Raw genomic sequence first — 16,866 nt, 5'->3', positions numbered from 1 at the left:
TGATTTGCATTTAGATATAGTTGATCCTCACTTCAAGTCTGCCTGTTCACTAAAACTTATTTGTAATCCCAAAATTAAAAAATTACAGCTTGTGGTGCTTTCATGGTAATTTACAGATACACACAGTGTGGCAAATAAGTGTGCTGGGCAAGGATGTGGAAAAATAAATAACTCCTGTACATTGCTAACAGGAATGTAGAATGGTGCAACCACTATGGAAAACAGTATGGAAGTTCCTCAAAAAGCTAAACAGAGTATTAGCATATAACCCACCAATTCACTCCTAGGTATACATTCAAAAGAACTAAAAAAAAGAAACTCAAATGCCAATGCTCACTGCAGCAGTATTCACAATAGCCAAAATGTGAAAACAAGTCAAATGTCCACTAACAGATGAATCAAAAAATGTGGTATATACATATAGTGGAATATTACACAGCCATAAAAAAAAATGGACTTCATGCCAGGTGCAGTGGCTCACGCCTGTAATCCCAGCAGTTTGGGTGGCCAAGGCGGGCGGATCACGGGGTCAGGAGATCGAGACCATCCTGGCTAACACGGTGAAACCCCGTCTCTACTAAAAATACAAAAATTAGCCAGGCATGGTGACAGGCGCCTGTAGTCCCAGCTACTCGGGAGGCTGAGGCAGGAGAATGGCATGAACCCGGGAGGTGGAGCTTGCAGTGAGCCGAGATTCCGCCACTGCACTCCAGGCTGGGCAACAGAGCAAGATTCTGTCTCCAAAAAAAAAAAAAAAAAAAAAAAAATGGAGTTCTGATACATGTTACAATATAAATAAACCTTGGAAACATTTTTAAGTGAAACAAGCCAGATACAAAAGGACAAAAATCGTGGAATTCCACTTAAATAAAATATGCGGAACAGGCAAATTCAGAGAGGTTACCAGGGATTGGGGGAAAGGGGAAATGGTACAGAGTAACTGCAACAATGAAACAATTCTGGAAATAGTGGTGATGGTTGTACAACACTGTGAATACACATGACTCACTAGGCCCAGTGGCTCACACCTATAATCCCAGCACTCTGGGAGGCTGAGGCGGTAGGATCACTTGACCCTAGGAGTTTGAGGCCGCAGTGAGCTATGATTGTGCCACTGCACTCTAGCTTGGGCAACAGAGCAAGACTCTGTCTCAAATAAATAAATAAATAAATAAATAAATAAATAAATAAATAGCTATAAACAAGACTGAATTGTACACTTACAAATGGTTAAAATGGCAAATCTTCTATATGTTACAGTACAAAAAAAATTTTTTTAAGACTGAAGCTCTCTAAAAATTGAAGTTATTTCCTTTAAAAAACAGAACACAGAAGAAGGGTTACCTATGAAATAGGAAGATATAAGGAGTAACAAACATTTAGAGGGAAGATTCTGAGAATATATATATGAAGGATTATGTGAACTTAACATAGGAGTTTTGGTTAGCACAGGAAAGATTTTATTTAAAAGAGGAAAATAAATTATAATACTCTGTTGAGAATGTGGTGAAATTAGCATTTACATACTACTGGTGCTACGGTAAACTATCCTTTCCTTTTGAAAATCAACATAACAATATATATGAAAAGGCTTAAAAATGTGTAAATAGTTCATTAAGTAAACTTCTTAAATATTAAAACTGCATCAAATGATAGGCACAACAATGTTCACTGGAGCAGTTTGAAAAACAGGAAGCAAACCAAATGTCCCAAAATAAGATTAATAATGCATAGTACTTTCAAGCAAGAGATTAACATGTAGCCATTAAAAAGCTAATATTTAGTGATGTGCAGAGATTTATATTATAGCCAAAAGTTGACTACAGAACGACACTCTACAAACATTTTTAATGCACAGAAAGATGCTCTGGGAATGGGATTTTTGTGTGTGTGTCTTATCTGTGTTTTCTTTCTTTTTTTTTCTTCTTTTTTTTACAATGAAGAGGTAATTATAAGTTGTTTTATTTGTTTGTTTCTGAGATGTAGTCTTGCTCTGTAGCCCAGGCTGGAGTGTAGTGGCACGACCCTGGCTCACTGCAACCTCCACCTTCCTGCCTCAGCCTCCCGAGTGGCTGGGATTACATGTGCCCACAACCACACCCAGCTAATTTTTGTATTTTAGTAGAGACTGGGTTTCACCATGTTGGCCAGGCTGGTCTCGAACACCTAACCTCAAGTGATCCACCCGCCACCTCGGCTTCCCAAAGTGTTGGGATTACAGGCGTGAGCCACTGCACCCAGCCATAAGTTGTTTTGTTTAAAAAGAAAATCAGAGATCCACATTATGTGCAATTGGTTGAATAAACTATGGTATACACAAACAATAGAGTACTATGCAGCCGCAAAAAAGAATAAGAATGATCTCCATAAACTGTTATGGAGTGTTTTAAGGATATACTGTTAAGCGAAGAGTGAAACAGTATACATGGTATGCCATCTACGGTGTAAAAAAGGGAAAGTGAGAAAATGTATACATGTATTTGCTTATGTTTACAAACAGAAATACAGTGAGATAAACTGGAAATTAGGTTGGTTATTAACATGGATAGACAGAACTGGGGTGAAAAAAACAAGGAAATGGGAATGAAGTGGAAGCGTTGGGTGGGAGAGACACTTCACAGTATTCTTTTTGTTTTGACTTTGGAAATGTTACTATTTCATAAACTTAAAAAAATGCAAAAAAAAAATATCAAAACTAGGTAGGAAGGAGAACAAAATGAAATATAACCAGAAAGGAATAAACCTGACACATTTTGAGTGAATCACAAAGCCAAACCAAAAAAGAACTAATTTAAGTCACTTTTAAACTTGGTGTTTAACTACCTACACTCAGTCTAAAAACGAAAATAAGGATAAAGAAATAGTGAACTCTAGTTAGTTGGTCCTTCTTTACAGCAGTATGGGATGGCAACTGTTCATTCTAGGAATCAATAAAGAACAGAAATGTTGAAGATAATCAGGCGCCAGATTTCTCACTGTTGAACAGTTAACAAATACAGAATAGGGAAATGACAGAATAATCCACATGGTACTGACAGATTACATTCCTCACAGAACAAGAGATTTCAAGGCTACCGAACAGAACAAACCTATACCCATAAGACAGGATTTTAAAAACAGGCATTACTGACAACAGGCCTGGTCACAATTTTTTTTGTAGTTGGAATTGGAAATCCTTAGCATTTGGAGGTTACAAACAAATTTTAGTGAGAAGGTGAATTCGCAAATACAGAATCTATGAATAGTGAGAACTGACTGCATTTTATTCTTTGTAATTAAGTAATCTACGGAGAAATACTCTGTAAACATCTAGTTTCTCACTGAAATCACCCCTCTAAATTTAGCATCAATAGAAGATTCTTGCCTGAGTCAGTCATTACTGTGATGATTACAAAATGGTGACTTTTCTAACTCCACCATTCCTTTTAAATTTATTAGCTGACATTCTAATAAGGGAACAGCTTCCCTTCTCTCTCATTATTTAATCATTGATTTATCTCAGTGTAGACTCCTGGTTCCTATTTGACCATAAACTGATATTACTGTTATTTATTTTGATGCTGAAATTATCCTAATTTGGCTAGTGGGAAACCTTTAACCTGGCTCCTGTGTTCTCTTGACAAGTCTCCATTATTTCAAAACATTAGCAGAACAATTTAACTTCCCCTCTATAACAATTTTCCCTCTTCAACAATTTTGGCCAGGTGCCATAGCTCACATGTGTAATCCCAGCCTGGAGTCCAGCCTGGGCAACACAGGGAGACCCTGTCTCTACAAAAAAATTAAAAAATTAGCCAGGTGTGGTGGCACACACCTGTAGTCCCATCTGCTTGAAAGGCTGAGGTGTGGAGGATTGCTTGAGCCAGGGAGGTCAAGGCTGTGGTGAGCCATGATTGCACCACTGCACTCGCCTGGGTGACAGAGCAAGACCTTGTCTCAAAAACAACAACAAAAAAATCAACTATTTGTTCCCCTTCCTTCAACAATTCCGTCCCTCATAGATTCCTCTCCTATTTATTAGTAATCAATGGCAGGCACACAGAGAAATGACAGACCAAAAATGGGATTTTTTTTTTTTTTTGAGACAGTCTTGCTCTGTCACCCAGGCTGGAGTGCGGTCGCGCAATCTCAGCTCACTGTATGCTCCCCCTCCCGGGTTCATGCCATTCTCCTGCCTCAGCCTCCCAAGTAGCTGGGACTACAGGTGTCCGACACCATGCCCAGCTAATTTTTTTGTATTTTTTAATAGAGACGGGGTTTCACCGTGTTAGCCAGGATGGTCTCGATCTCCTGACCTCGTGATCCGCCCGCCTCAGCCTCCCAAAGTCCTGGGATTACAGGCATGAGCCACCGTGCCTGGCCCAAAAATGGGATGTTTTAAATGATCAGATAATAAATACTTACATGAAGAACTGTGAACCATTTGTATCCTTCCCTCTGTTGGCCATTGACAAGAGAAATTCTTTGTTGTGTTTAACAGCGAAACTCTCGTCTATAGAGAAGTAAAGTTTTCAGTTATATTATAGGTATAACCTCCAAAAAAATTTCATTTTCACTTCTATTCATATCTGATGTATTATTTAGTGCCACACACAACTTACTTAGATAATAAAGTTAGGTTATGAAAGAAGAGAATCAAATATGAATCAATTTCCCCTCTCATCTTTTTTTTTGAGATGGAGTCTGGCTCTGTCGCCCAGGCTGGAGTGCAGTGGCCCAATCTCGGCTCACTGTAAGCTCCACCTCCCGGGTTCACGCCATTCTCCTGACTCAGCCTCCTGAGTAGCTGGGACTACAGGCGCCCGTCACCACGCCCAGTTAATTTTTGTATTTTTAGTAGAGACGGCGTTTCACCGTGTTAGCCAGGATGGTCTCAATTTCCTGACATCGTGATCCGCCCGCCTCGGCCTCCCAAAGTGCTGGGATTACAGGCGTGAGTCACCGTGCCCGGCCTCCCCTCTCATCTTTTTAAGATTCAAATATTATTAATTTTCTATTATTTGCTTATAAAACCCAAATATTATCTCAATCCCCTTCCTTTCCATTTATATTTGTCCTTCACAATTTTTGGAAAAGATAACACCACTTTATTTAAATAAAAAAATGAAACTATCTTTAAAAAGCAAGAAACAGCTGAGCACAGTAGTGTGGCTGTAATCCTAGCTACTCAGCAGGTTGAAGCAGGATCACTGAAGCTCAGGAGCTTGAACCTAAAGTGCACTACGATCACACCCATGAAAAGCCACTGCATTCCAGCCCAGGCAACACAGTGAGATCCCATCTCTTAAAAAAAAGAGTGAGAGAGTCCAGATTAGATTCTTTTACATTTCATCTGTTTCATTTCTGAGCACACAGAGGCACACATAGTATTATTTAGTCTGGACTCATTAACTTAACCTCTGCCATAGCATCACTTACCGCAAAAGGAGGAATTTGTTTTCCAATCTTGGGTTAGAATGTTAAGAACAAATCATGTAGAATTTTAAACAAAATTTCACTAAATGTCAAAAGTGAAGGATGAAAAATATTAAATTATTTCCACATTAAATATGCTTATAGACCATTTTCCAAATGGTCTTCACATCAACAAAAAAATTCCAGCAAGAAAACTTAAATTTTTGGAAAATATTATAGTCAAATTTTAGAATATCAAAGATATTTTTTAAAATGTTCATAGAAAAAATGACCTAAAATTTGGACGTTGTAAGAAATATTGCTGAATCTCCTTTAATAAAAGTTAAGATTGACCTACGGAAGTTCCTATTCTATCATTAAAATTCTAAGAATTAAGTACAGATCATTGAAACCCTTTCAAATCATGTTGTAAAAATGTCCTAAGGAGAAAAAAAACCCATCTGTATAAAAAGCAATTTTTTTTTACCAGAAAATTAACCTTCAGATTAGTTGAAGGCAGCTAGACATTAGTATACCCTTTAATGAATAATGTTATTGATTCCATAGAGAATAAAATAGAATAAAAGACAAAATATTTAAAACATAATATAAATGTAAACATTTTTACCTTCAAAAAATCCTCCATAGATAGATTCCCCTCCTCGTCCATTTCCTAAAAATGAAAAACATACTCTTATAACTCTCAGTAAGCTCCTCAAAGGTGATACCTAAACAAAATACTTCTTGTAAAGTAGATTTTTGAATAATGTTGAATTAACAATATTCGAAGATTGCAGCAAATCATAAAAGATATTAATGTCAATAACGACAAGGTCCCAAATTACTTTCTTTCCCCTATGCTATGATAGTAAGAATGTGACGAAGACTATTAAAATATATTTAAAAAAAGAACTTTCAGATTCTAATTATGATTATGCAGGTCTTGCAACAGGTTAACATTTTTTCAAAGTTTTTTAAAACTATAGTTTTGATATTTTTACAATAAAAAAGTAAAAATTTTATTGTAGTAAGGATTACCACTTGTGACAAAATCAAACAGAAACACTTGACAGATTACTGAGATGAATGCAGTGTTCTGTTTTGTATCCAGAAGCCTATTTCTGAAATTCATGTGTCAAAGGCAAAATTATTTTCTATGAGCTTCCTTCTTTTTTTTTGAGACAGAGTCTCGCTCTGTCATTCAGGCCGGAGTGCAGTGGTGCAATCTCAGCTCACCGCAACCTCCACCTTTCGGGTTCAAGCCATTCTCCTGCCTCAGCCTCTCAAGTAGCTGGGACTACAGGCACGTGCCATCATGCCCAGCAAATTTTTCTATTTTTAGTAGAGGCAGGGTTTCACCATGTTGGCCAGGCTGGTCTCGAACTACTGACCTCGTGATCCGCCCACCCTGGCCTCCCAAAGTGCTGGGATTACAGGCGTGAGCCACCGCGCCCAGCCTATGAGCTTCCTTTTTTTACATATTTCTATGAGTACTTCTAATTGACCAAAGATTAAATGGAGCGAGAGTGACAAGAATATTGGACTAAAACTTCTAGGGACTTGTCTAACTTTGAGATCTGTGATATTTAACAGAAAATAATACATGATTTTTCCAAGTCTCACCTTCACTGAAGTCACCACCTTGAACCATAAAATCCTTGACAACTCTGTGAAAGAGACAACTCTTATAATGTAATGGTTTCTGAGTTGATTTCCCGGTCCCCTTTTCACCTATAGAGATAAAAAATTAGGACATTTAATAGAAAGGAAATCCAAGTAGTATGAAAGCAAAATAAATGTAAAATATGCCCCTCTTGAACCCTGCAGACTTAAAATCATATTTTCATTCCTTTCAGGAATTTTTTTTAAAAATTCATTTAAAAAATCACCCACATATTTCTGGAGAATGTAGAAATCACTCTCAAATAATATACCATTACAACTAATATTTGGTTTTAGGTTTTTTTTGAGACAGAGTCTACCTCTGTCACCCAGGCTACAGTGCGGTGGCACGATCTTGGCTCACTGCAACCTCCGCCTCCTGGGTTCAAGTGATTCTCCTGCCTCAGCCTCCCAAGTGGCTGGGATTACAGGCACCTGCCACCACACCCGGCTAATTTTTTTTTTAGTAGAGACGGAATTTCACCATGTTGGCCAGGCTGGTCTCAAAATTCCTGACCTCAAGTGATCCACCCACCTCGGACTCCCAAACTGCTGGGATTACAGGCATGGGCCACCACACTTGGCCTCTATTTTTTTAATTGAGACAGGGTCTCACTCTTGTCGCCCAGGCTGGAGTGCAGTGGAGTTATCTTGGCTCACTGCCACCTCCACCTCCTGGGCTCAAGCGAATCTCCCGCCTCAGCCTCCAGAGTAGCTGGGACTACAGGCGCACACCACCATACCCAGCTGATTTTTTGTTATTTATTTTTTTGAGACGGAGTTTCACTCTTGTTGACCAGGCTGGAGAGCAATGGCACGATCTTGGCTCACTGCAACCTCCATCTAGGGTTCAAGTGATTCTCCTGTCTCAGCCTCCCGAGTAGCTGGGATTACAGGCACCCACTACCACGCCTGGCTAATTTTTATATTTTCAGTAGAGATGAGGTTTCACTATGTTTGCCGGGCTGGTCTCAAGCTCCTGACATCAGGTGATCTGCCTGCCTTGGCCTTCCAAAGTGCTGGGATTACAGGCGTGAGCCACCACGCCTGGCCGATTATTTGCATTTTTAGTAGAGACAGGGTTTCACCATGTTGGCCTGGATTGTCTTGAACTCCTGACCTCAAGTGATCCACCCACCTCGGCCCCCCAAAGTGCTGGGATTACAGGGGTGAGCCACCATGCCCAGCCATAATATTTCTTTCCTTCTTTTTTTTTAGATGGAGTCTCGCTCTTGTAGCTCAGGTTGGAGTGCAATGGCACCAACTCGGCTCACCGCAACCTCTGCCTCTCAGGTTCAAGTGATTCTCCTTCCTCAGCCTCCCAAGTAGCTGGGACTACAGGCGTGCGCCACCACATTTGGCTAATTTTTGTATTTTTAGTAGAGACGGGGTTTCGCCATCTTGGCCAGGCTCATCTCGAACTCCTGACCTCGTGAGCCACCCCCCTGGGCCTCCCAGAGTGCTGGGATTACAGGCATGAGCAACCGCGCCTGGCTGCCCAGCCATAATATTTCTAAGAATTACTTTCACGCCCTAGTCACTGCTGTGTAATCTTCATGTTAAGAGAAAAGTAATATGCATGGAGAAATCTAAAATAGAGTAAATAAAAAATTAAAGCAAGCTATGCCAGGTGTGGTAGCTCACACCTGAATCCCAGCTGACGACGCTTATGTGTAAGGATTGATGAGCCCAGGAGTTCTAGTCCAGTTGAACAACGTTGCAAGATCCTGTCTCTAAAAAAAAAAAAAAAAGCAAGCAAGCAAGCAAGCAAGCCATAATCAACTGAGACTACTATTAGGGCAGTTGAAAATGTGAACAAACCTGTACAAAGACAACGAAAGTTCTCGCATGTTTTGGGGCACACATCAGAAAATAATTCAAAGACAACTCTTCCAGCTGAAAAAGAAGGTAGTTGGTTAAACTTCTTTACTAATTTAAAATATTAAACACCCATTTATAAATGTCAACTAATATTCTTACCAGGTTGATTGTTAATGGCAATGTCAAAAAAACATCGAGGACGTTGAACCTTTATTCCCATGGCTCCAATACTTAATCTGTGAGTAAAATACAGTTTCAGACAAGCAGACTAAAATAGCAAAGATCTTTCACAAATTTCTGGAAAAAAAATTCTGTGAAACAATATTAGAAATATAGTTTGAATTTATTTTGATATTTATTTCTATGAGGTAAATCACATGATTAGTGCTTTCTTTTTAGAGATTAGATTGCATTTTGTGAAGCAATTAGAAAAGACTTGAAAGTTAAGCCTTAACCATTATTATGTAATCAACTTTCTATTTATCAACCGGAATACAGATTAATAGCTCAAACAGAAAATTGTATTTACTCTGTATGATTAGTGAACTCAATAAGCAGATTACCTTCAAATGAAGAAAAGACCAAAAAAAAAAAAAAAAACAAGGACAACTGATCCCTGTGCTCCTAGAAAACAAAAATGAGAGTTCTGATTACAATGTGAGATTTTTAAGAAGCAAAAATCATATAAGAAGAAAAAGTGGGGTATTTTAACAACAGTATGGTATTGTTAAATAGTATATGTGGTAGACTTACATTTTGAGTAAAAGCACAACATTCAATTTTACATATGAGGGTACTTTCTGATTATGAGCAACAGCCTTTACTGATATGCTGGTATAGACACAAAAAATACCAAAGAGATACTCTGTGTAACAGCTTTATTTCCATAACAGAAAGCTATTATTTAACAGACATTATTTTGATAAGGCATTTTATTTTAAGGACTTAAAATGCTGAATCGTAATACTTGGTGGAAGATGATAGGGTAAGGTAAAGCGTAGAATAAACAAAGGCATTAAGTGTAAATAGTATCCAAAATGATGGACTCTAAAAATGACAGTTTCATATGCTATGTATGCTATGTTATATTTCAATAAAAATTTACTTTATTAAAAATAATTAATATATCTAAGACAAAACTCTTTATTCTTCTACCTCCATTCCCTTGAATACTCAGTAAACATTATCACTGTCCAAGCCAGCTGCTGAGGCTGAAAACCTGGGGGTCATCTTCGGTTCCACTTTCCCTCATACCTCATTATCCAAACCACTAGGAAGGTAATTTGGCTCTAGCTTCAAAAACTATCCCAAAAGTTCTCATTACCTTTACCATTATCATTTCTTATCTAGGCTATTCCAATAGCCTCCTAACTGGTTTCTCTTATTTTACTCCTAATTCTGTACTGCCTCTTCTGCACAAAATAGCCAGAGTGGAATGATTCTTTTAAAACACAAACCTTATCATATCCTTCCCCTGCCTAAAACTGTCTTACCATTCATCTGAAAGGTTTTAGCATGGATTTTAAGGCTCTAGACCAGCACTGCTCAATAAAAACGTGAGCCACCCAGGTATAAAATTTTTCAGTAGCCACATTTTGACAAACAAAAAGAGGCTAATTTTGGGCCAGGTGCAGTGGCTCACGCCTGTAATCCCAGCACTTTGGGGGGCTGAGGCGGGCGGATCAGGGTCAGGAGTTCGAGACCAGCCTGACCAACATAGTGAAACCCTATCTCTATTAAAAATACAAAAATTAGCTGGCTGTGGTGGCGGGTGCCTGTAATCCCAGCTACTCAGGAGGCTGAGGCAGGAGAATTGCTTGAGCCCGGGAGGTAGAGGTTGCAGTGAGCCAAGACTGCACCACTGCACTCCAGCCTGGGGGACAGAGCGAGACTCAAACAATCAAACAAAAACCAGGCTAATTTTAATATATTCTATTTAACTCAGTATGTACAGATTGAATATCCTTTATAGGAAATGCTTGGGACCAGAAGTGTTTCAGATTTTTTTTTGAATTTTGGAATATTAGCATACACGAGATATCCTGGGGATGGGACATAGTTTAAACACAAAATTCATTTATATTTCAAACATACCTTATGCATGTAGCCTGAATTGTATGTGTAATTTTATACAATTTAAAAAATAATTTTGTGCATGAAACAAAGTTTGTATTAAGTACTTATGTGTGAAATTTTCAATTGTGATGCTCAGAAAGTTTACATTTTGGACCTCAGATTTTCAGATTAGTGATGTTCAACTTGTACGTCCAAACTATTACCACTTCAAAATATACTAAATAAAAATGTTACTGAGTTTTTTTTTTTTTTTGTACAAGTCTTTGGAAATCCAGTGTATATTTTATCCTTGAAGCATATCTCAATGTAGACTAGCCACATTTCAAGTGCTCAAAAAGCACATGTGGCTTGTGGCTACTGTAATTTCAATTATACGGCTCTAAATATTTTAGCTCCTGTTCACCTCTAGGCATTTTCCTCAACTTTCATTTCCTAACATCTTCTAATATTTTCCTCAACTTTATTTCAGCTACATTGGTATCCTGCTTGTTCCCCCTGCCACCCAACAGCCTACTCTTTCATCAGTTCCTTTACATTTGCTGTTCTCTCCATCTGGAATGCTCTCAAACCATCTTCACATGGTTCATCCCCTTGTTGCTCAAGTATCACCTTCTTATAGAGGCCCATTCCTAGTCTACTGTATTCAAGAAAGGAGCTCTCATCCTCCTAACACTTTACATCCTCTTATTCTGCTTTATTTTTCTTCCAAGCATTTATTGCTAATTGATATTCAATTTTTATATCCATCTTCTCTCACTAGAATATAAGTTCCATGATGTGATAAACCTGAATTTTCAGTCTTATTCTTACTGCTCAAACAGTGCTTGGCATATGACAAGAAATCAGTATTTATTAAATGAATGAATAAATTTGAGAGGACAGGCATAAGTGAGAATGTAAAATTGCAGTAACAACAACAAAAAAATGGAAACACTCAAAATATCTTACAATGGGGAGAACCTGAACAAATTACGGTATAAAATGCTATTTAATACTATATGGCAGTTTCACTGTAACACAAGAAACCTACTGTTTAGTTCAAAAGAAACAAAAAAGTAAATTGTACGTAAGTATTTCTTTTAACACCATAAAACAATACCCTATTTCTACAAAGAGAGATCTTGAAAATACTATATATACCAAACTCCTCACAGAATCTCTGCAAAAGGGACTGAGTCTAGGAATGGAAGTCATTGGGGGCCTTCAGCTTTACGTATAAGGTTTGAATTTTTGCAATAAGAACATGTTCATGTATTAGTTTTTCAACTTAAAATTGATAAAAGTTTAAAATGTATCTGCACAGTAAAACAAAATAGGAAATAAATGAAAATATTGAGTCTATCTCTAAGTAAATGAGTTATAGGTGATTTTTATTTTAGTTTTTGCATTTCCTAGGTTTTATACAGCAGACTTATGAAAGAAACTCAGGTAAGCATGTAATTTAAATCTTCAATTATATATATTTTTTCTTATTTTTGTTTTTGTTTTTCAATGACATTTTTAAAGTGTCTCACTGTCATGATTACTACATCATGATTGAGCATCCTAAATCTGAAAACCCCAAATCTGCAATTTTCTGAGTGCCAAAAAGACACCCAAAGGAAATGCTCATTGGAGCATTTTGGATTTTCAGAATTGGAAGGTTCAACTGGTAAGTATATTGCAAACATTCCAAAATCTGAAAAAATCAGAAATCCGCAATAATATGGTCCAAAGCATTTTGGATAAGAGGTACTCAACTAGTGCTGCTGTTTAACATTTAAAGAGCATAGAAGGCTGGGAGCAGTGGCTCACATCTGTAATCCCGGCACTTTGGGAGGCTGAAGCAGGCAGATTGCTTAAGTCCAGCTGTTTGAGAGCAGCCTGGGCAACATGGCAAAACCCTGTCTCCACAAAAAATACAAAAATTAGACAGGCATCGTGGCATATGCCTGTAGCCCCAGCTACTGGAGACGCTGAGGTGGGAGGATCACTTGAGCCAGGGAGGCGGAGGTTGCAGTGAGCCAAGATCAAGCCACTGTACTCCAGCCTGGGTGACCGAGTGAGACCCCATTTCAAAAAAAAAAAAAAAAAATTTTTTTTTCCTCTCACAAAATGTGTACCTCCCCACAAAATAGAAACTAAGAAAAGTACTTGCGAATATTTACCTGAACCCTGGATATGAAACAGCTTTTTAGATTCACTAATGAAGTAAATAATGGAGATAAACAGATTTGAACTTATGAAAAAAATTATTTCTATTTGTCTATGTGAAATTAAAAAGAAAAAAATTGGGGAAAATACATTGTCATAGTTGCTGAGAATATTAATTTTCTTAAGCAGTGCTTAGGAATGGGGGCACTAGGGCAATTCATTGAGTAGGGCTATCCAACTCACTGCAGAACCTTAAGCAACCCTTGTCCTATTAAATATCAGTCACTGTGACAACCAAAACCTTTCACTGTCCGTCTATCAAATTAAAGCTCAAAGGACACCTAAGGGTATATGAGCAGAGAATTCACAAAAAGCGAAATAACAAAAAAAACATAAAAGGCACCAGCAGTTTTGATAAGCAACTTGGCATTACAGGCCAAGAATCTTGAATATATTCATATTCATTGTACCTTTTAACATTTTACTAATTCTATGTACTGGAATATCTGTAAAGGCAACCATTTAAAATAAAATAGTCCTTGGGTTTTTTTTTAATAACAGTAAGCACAAACAACTTAAATGTCTAACACAATAGTTAAGTAAATTAGTTTGTGATGGACTGCCTAAGAAAATAAGCTTTTTAAAATAACATGAAAAAATGTGTTAAATGCCACATGAAAAAAGATAATTGTACAGTAGTAAGAATTACTTAAAAAATACCCCGATGAAATGAAATACTATCTATGAGAAATCATAATCTTACATATTAAAATTACAAAGGTAACATTTTTTCACCAATTGGATTGACAAAAATAAAAAATGACCTCATTCATTGCTGCTGCTGGTAAAGGGATAAACTGATAGAATTACTTGATTGCCAATTTGACAACAAATATCCATATTACAAATGCATTTAAGACTCTCTGTCTCAGTAATTCCACTTCTAGGAATTTACTTTATGTACATCCTTACACATTCGCAAAATAAGATACGTGCAAGGTTATTCAATGTACCATAATTTGTAGTAGTGAAAGGCTATAAACCTAAATGTCCATCAAGGAGGAATAGGTTATAGAAATATAAACCTGTATTTATATAAATATAAATATTTACCTATATTTACATAAATATATTTACCTGTATTTATATAAATATAAATATTTACCTGTATTTATATAAATATATTTACCTGTATTTATATATAAATATTTACCTGTATTTATATATATTTACCTGTATTTATATAAATATAAATATTTATAATACTTTAATAAATGTATATATAATTTGATATATAATACAAAATAATTTAATAAATATAAATCAGGTATACCATTGTATACCTGTAGAAAGTACAAAGCTATTAGAAAGAATGAGAAATCTGTTCATTTACTGCTGTCTCCAAGATAGGGAGAACTATTTCCTAAAATCTGTAAATGTTAACTTATTTTGTTAAATGAAAAAGAAAATAAGCCAGGCACGGTGGCTCATGCCTGTAATCCCAACACTTTGGGAGGCCGCTTTGGGTGGATCACAAGGTCAGGAGATCAAGACCATCCTGGCTAACACGGTGAAACCCCGTCTCCACTAAAAATACAAAAAAATTAGCCGGGCATGGTGGCGGGCGCCTGTAGTCCCAGCTACTCAGGAGGCTGAGGCAGGAGAAAGGCGTGAACCCGGGAGGCAGAGCTTGCAGTGGGCCAAGATCGTGCCACTGCACTCCAGCCTGGGCAACAGAGCAAGACTACCTCTCCAAAAAAAAAAAGAAAAAGAAAATAAAAGGCTAGATGCGGTGGCTTACACTTTAGAAGGCTGAGACAGGTGGAGTGCTTGAGTCCAGGAGTTTGAGACCAGCCTGGGCAACATGGCAAAACCGTCTCTACAGAAAATATAAAAATTAGCTGGGCATAGTGACGCATGCCTGTAGTCCCAGCTACCTGGGAGGCTGAGGCAGGAGGATCATTTGGGCCCAGGATGCGGAGGTTGCAGTGAGCTGAGATTGTGCCATGGCACTCCAGATTGGGCGATAGAGTGGGACCCTGTATCAAAAAAAAAAAAAAAGGTTGCCCAGGCATGGTGGCTCATGCTTATAATCCCAGCACTTAGGAAGGCTGAGGCAGAAGGATTGAAACACCAGGCTGGGAAACATAGGGAGAATTTTGTTTCTATTTCAAACAAACAAACAAGCAAGGTACAGAAGTGTGTAGGATATACTGTCTTTGTATATTTTTAAAAGAAGAGAGAGCTGGGCATGGTGGCTCATGCTTGTAATCCCAGCACTTTGGGAGGTCAAGGCAAGTGGATCACCTGAGATCAGGAGTTTGAGAGCAGCCTAGCCAACATGGCGAAACCATGTCTTTACTAAAAATATAAATAATTAGCCGGGTGTGGTGGCGCACGCCTGTAGTCCCAGCTACTCAGGAGGTTGAGGCACAGAATTGCTTGAACTCAGGATGCGGAGGTTGTGGTGAGCCAAAATTGCACCAGTGCACTCCAGCCTGGGTGACAGAGTGCGACTCTGTCTCAAAAAAAAAAAAAAAAAGAAAAGAAAAAAAGAAAAAAGAGAGAAAAACTAAAGTGGGGCCAGGCATGGTGGGGTGCACCTGTAGTCCTAGCTACTCAGGAGGATCAGGTGGGAGGACTTTTTCAGCCCAGGATTTTGAGGCTGCAGTGAGCTATGGTAGCATCACTGCACTCCAGCCTCAGACCATCTCCAAAAACAAAATTAAATTAAATTTTACAAGTATGTATTTGCTTAACAAAAAGGCATCTAGGGAGAGAGAAAATGGGTAACTGGAAAAGAGGGCTAAGATTTTTCACTTTATAACCTCATATTTTCAATTTTATACCACATGAATATATTATCTATTAAAAATTATTATAACATATCCCACTCCTAGGTATACACTCAAAAGAAAGGAAATCATATATCAAGGAGATATCTTCACTCCTATGTTTACTGCAGCACTATTCACAATATCCAAGATTTGGAAGTAACTTAAGTATCTATCAACAGATTACCAGATAAAGAATATGTGGGCTGGGTGTGGTGGCTCCCGCCTGTAATCTCAGCACTTTGGGAGGCGAAGGTGGGCAGATTACCTGAGGTCAGGAGTTCAAGACCACCCTGGCCAACTTGGTGAAATCCTGTCTCTACTAAAAACACAAAAGTGAGCTGAGCGTAATGGCGCATGCCTGTAGTCCCAGCTACTCTCCGGAGGCTGAGGCAGGAGAATCGCTTAAACCCGGGAAGCAGAGGTTGCAGTGAGCTGAGATTGCACCACAACACTCCAGCCTGGGCAACAGAGTAAGACTCCGTCTCAGAAAAAAAAATGGACCAGGAGAGATATTAGTGCTGGTTGGGTGGTTCCAAAGGCAGACACTGTTGGGGGACTGCTGCATTAGGTGACTCCTGGAGCCTTCAAGTCTTCAATTTTCTTTAGGTTTCATGGGGAGTGAGGCCCTTCAGGCTGCTGAGTGTTTCAAGAAAGTTCTCCGCTTTCCTGCCTCACTGAGCAGTCTGAAGGAGGTGAGGTGAGCTTTCTGCTGGCATTACCTCTGGCACCATCTGCTTTTCCCTAAGGCCAAAGTTTCCCTGGGATCTAGGGGTTTAGGCCACTCAAAACACAATTTTTCGGCCGGGTGCGAAGGCTCACGCCTGTAATCCCAGCAGTTTGGGAGGCTGAGGCAGGGGGATCACTTGAGGTCAGGAGTTCCAGACCAGCCTGGCCAACATGATGAAACTCCACCTCTACTAAAAATACAAAAATTCACAGGGCA

The 16,866-nt window shown here is 38.4% G+C and overlaps 1 protein-coding gene across 6 annotated transcripts in view; it reads right to left on the bottom strand.

Moving 5' to 3' along the window:
- PPIG (peptidylprolyl isomerase G) overlaps positions 1-16,866 on the bottom strand; it is a 55,343-nt gene that overhangs the window by 24,564 nt on the left and 13,913 nt on the right. For 4 of the 6 annotated variants that reach the window (XM_063694972.1, XM_063694970.1, XM_055379140.1 and 1 more), the window contains 6 exons: positions 9,441-9,501; positions 9,037-9,113; positions 8,878-8,952; positions 7,018-7,125; positions 6,023-6,067; positions 4,405-4,492 (listed from right to left, as the gene is read on the bottom strand). In XM_063694972.1, the coding sequence (XP_063551042.1) occupies positions 4,405-4,492; positions 6,023-6,067; positions 7,018-7,125; positions 8,878-8,952; positions 9,037-9,097 (377 nt within the window). In that variant the 5' untranslated portion in view covers positions 9,098-9,113; positions 9,441-9,501. The remainder of the gene's footprint in view (positions 1-4,404; positions 4,493-6,022; positions 6,068-7,017; positions 7,126-8,877; positions 8,953-9,036; positions 9,114-9,440; positions 9,502-16,866) is intronic. The other 2 variants (XM_019022223.4, XM_019022224.4) reach the window with 1 other exon arrangement.

The sequence above is a fragment of the Gorilla gorilla genome, chromosome 11 (assembly GCF_029281585.2).
Source record: "Gorilla gorilla gorilla isolate KB3781 chromosome 11, NHGRI_mGorGor1-v2.1_pri, whole genome shotgun sequence".
Classification (NCBI taxonomy): domain Eukaryota; kingdom Metazoa; phylum Chordata; class Mammalia; order Primates; family Hominidae; genus Gorilla; species Gorilla gorilla.
This window is presented reverse-complemented; position numbering and strand designations above follow the sequence as displayed.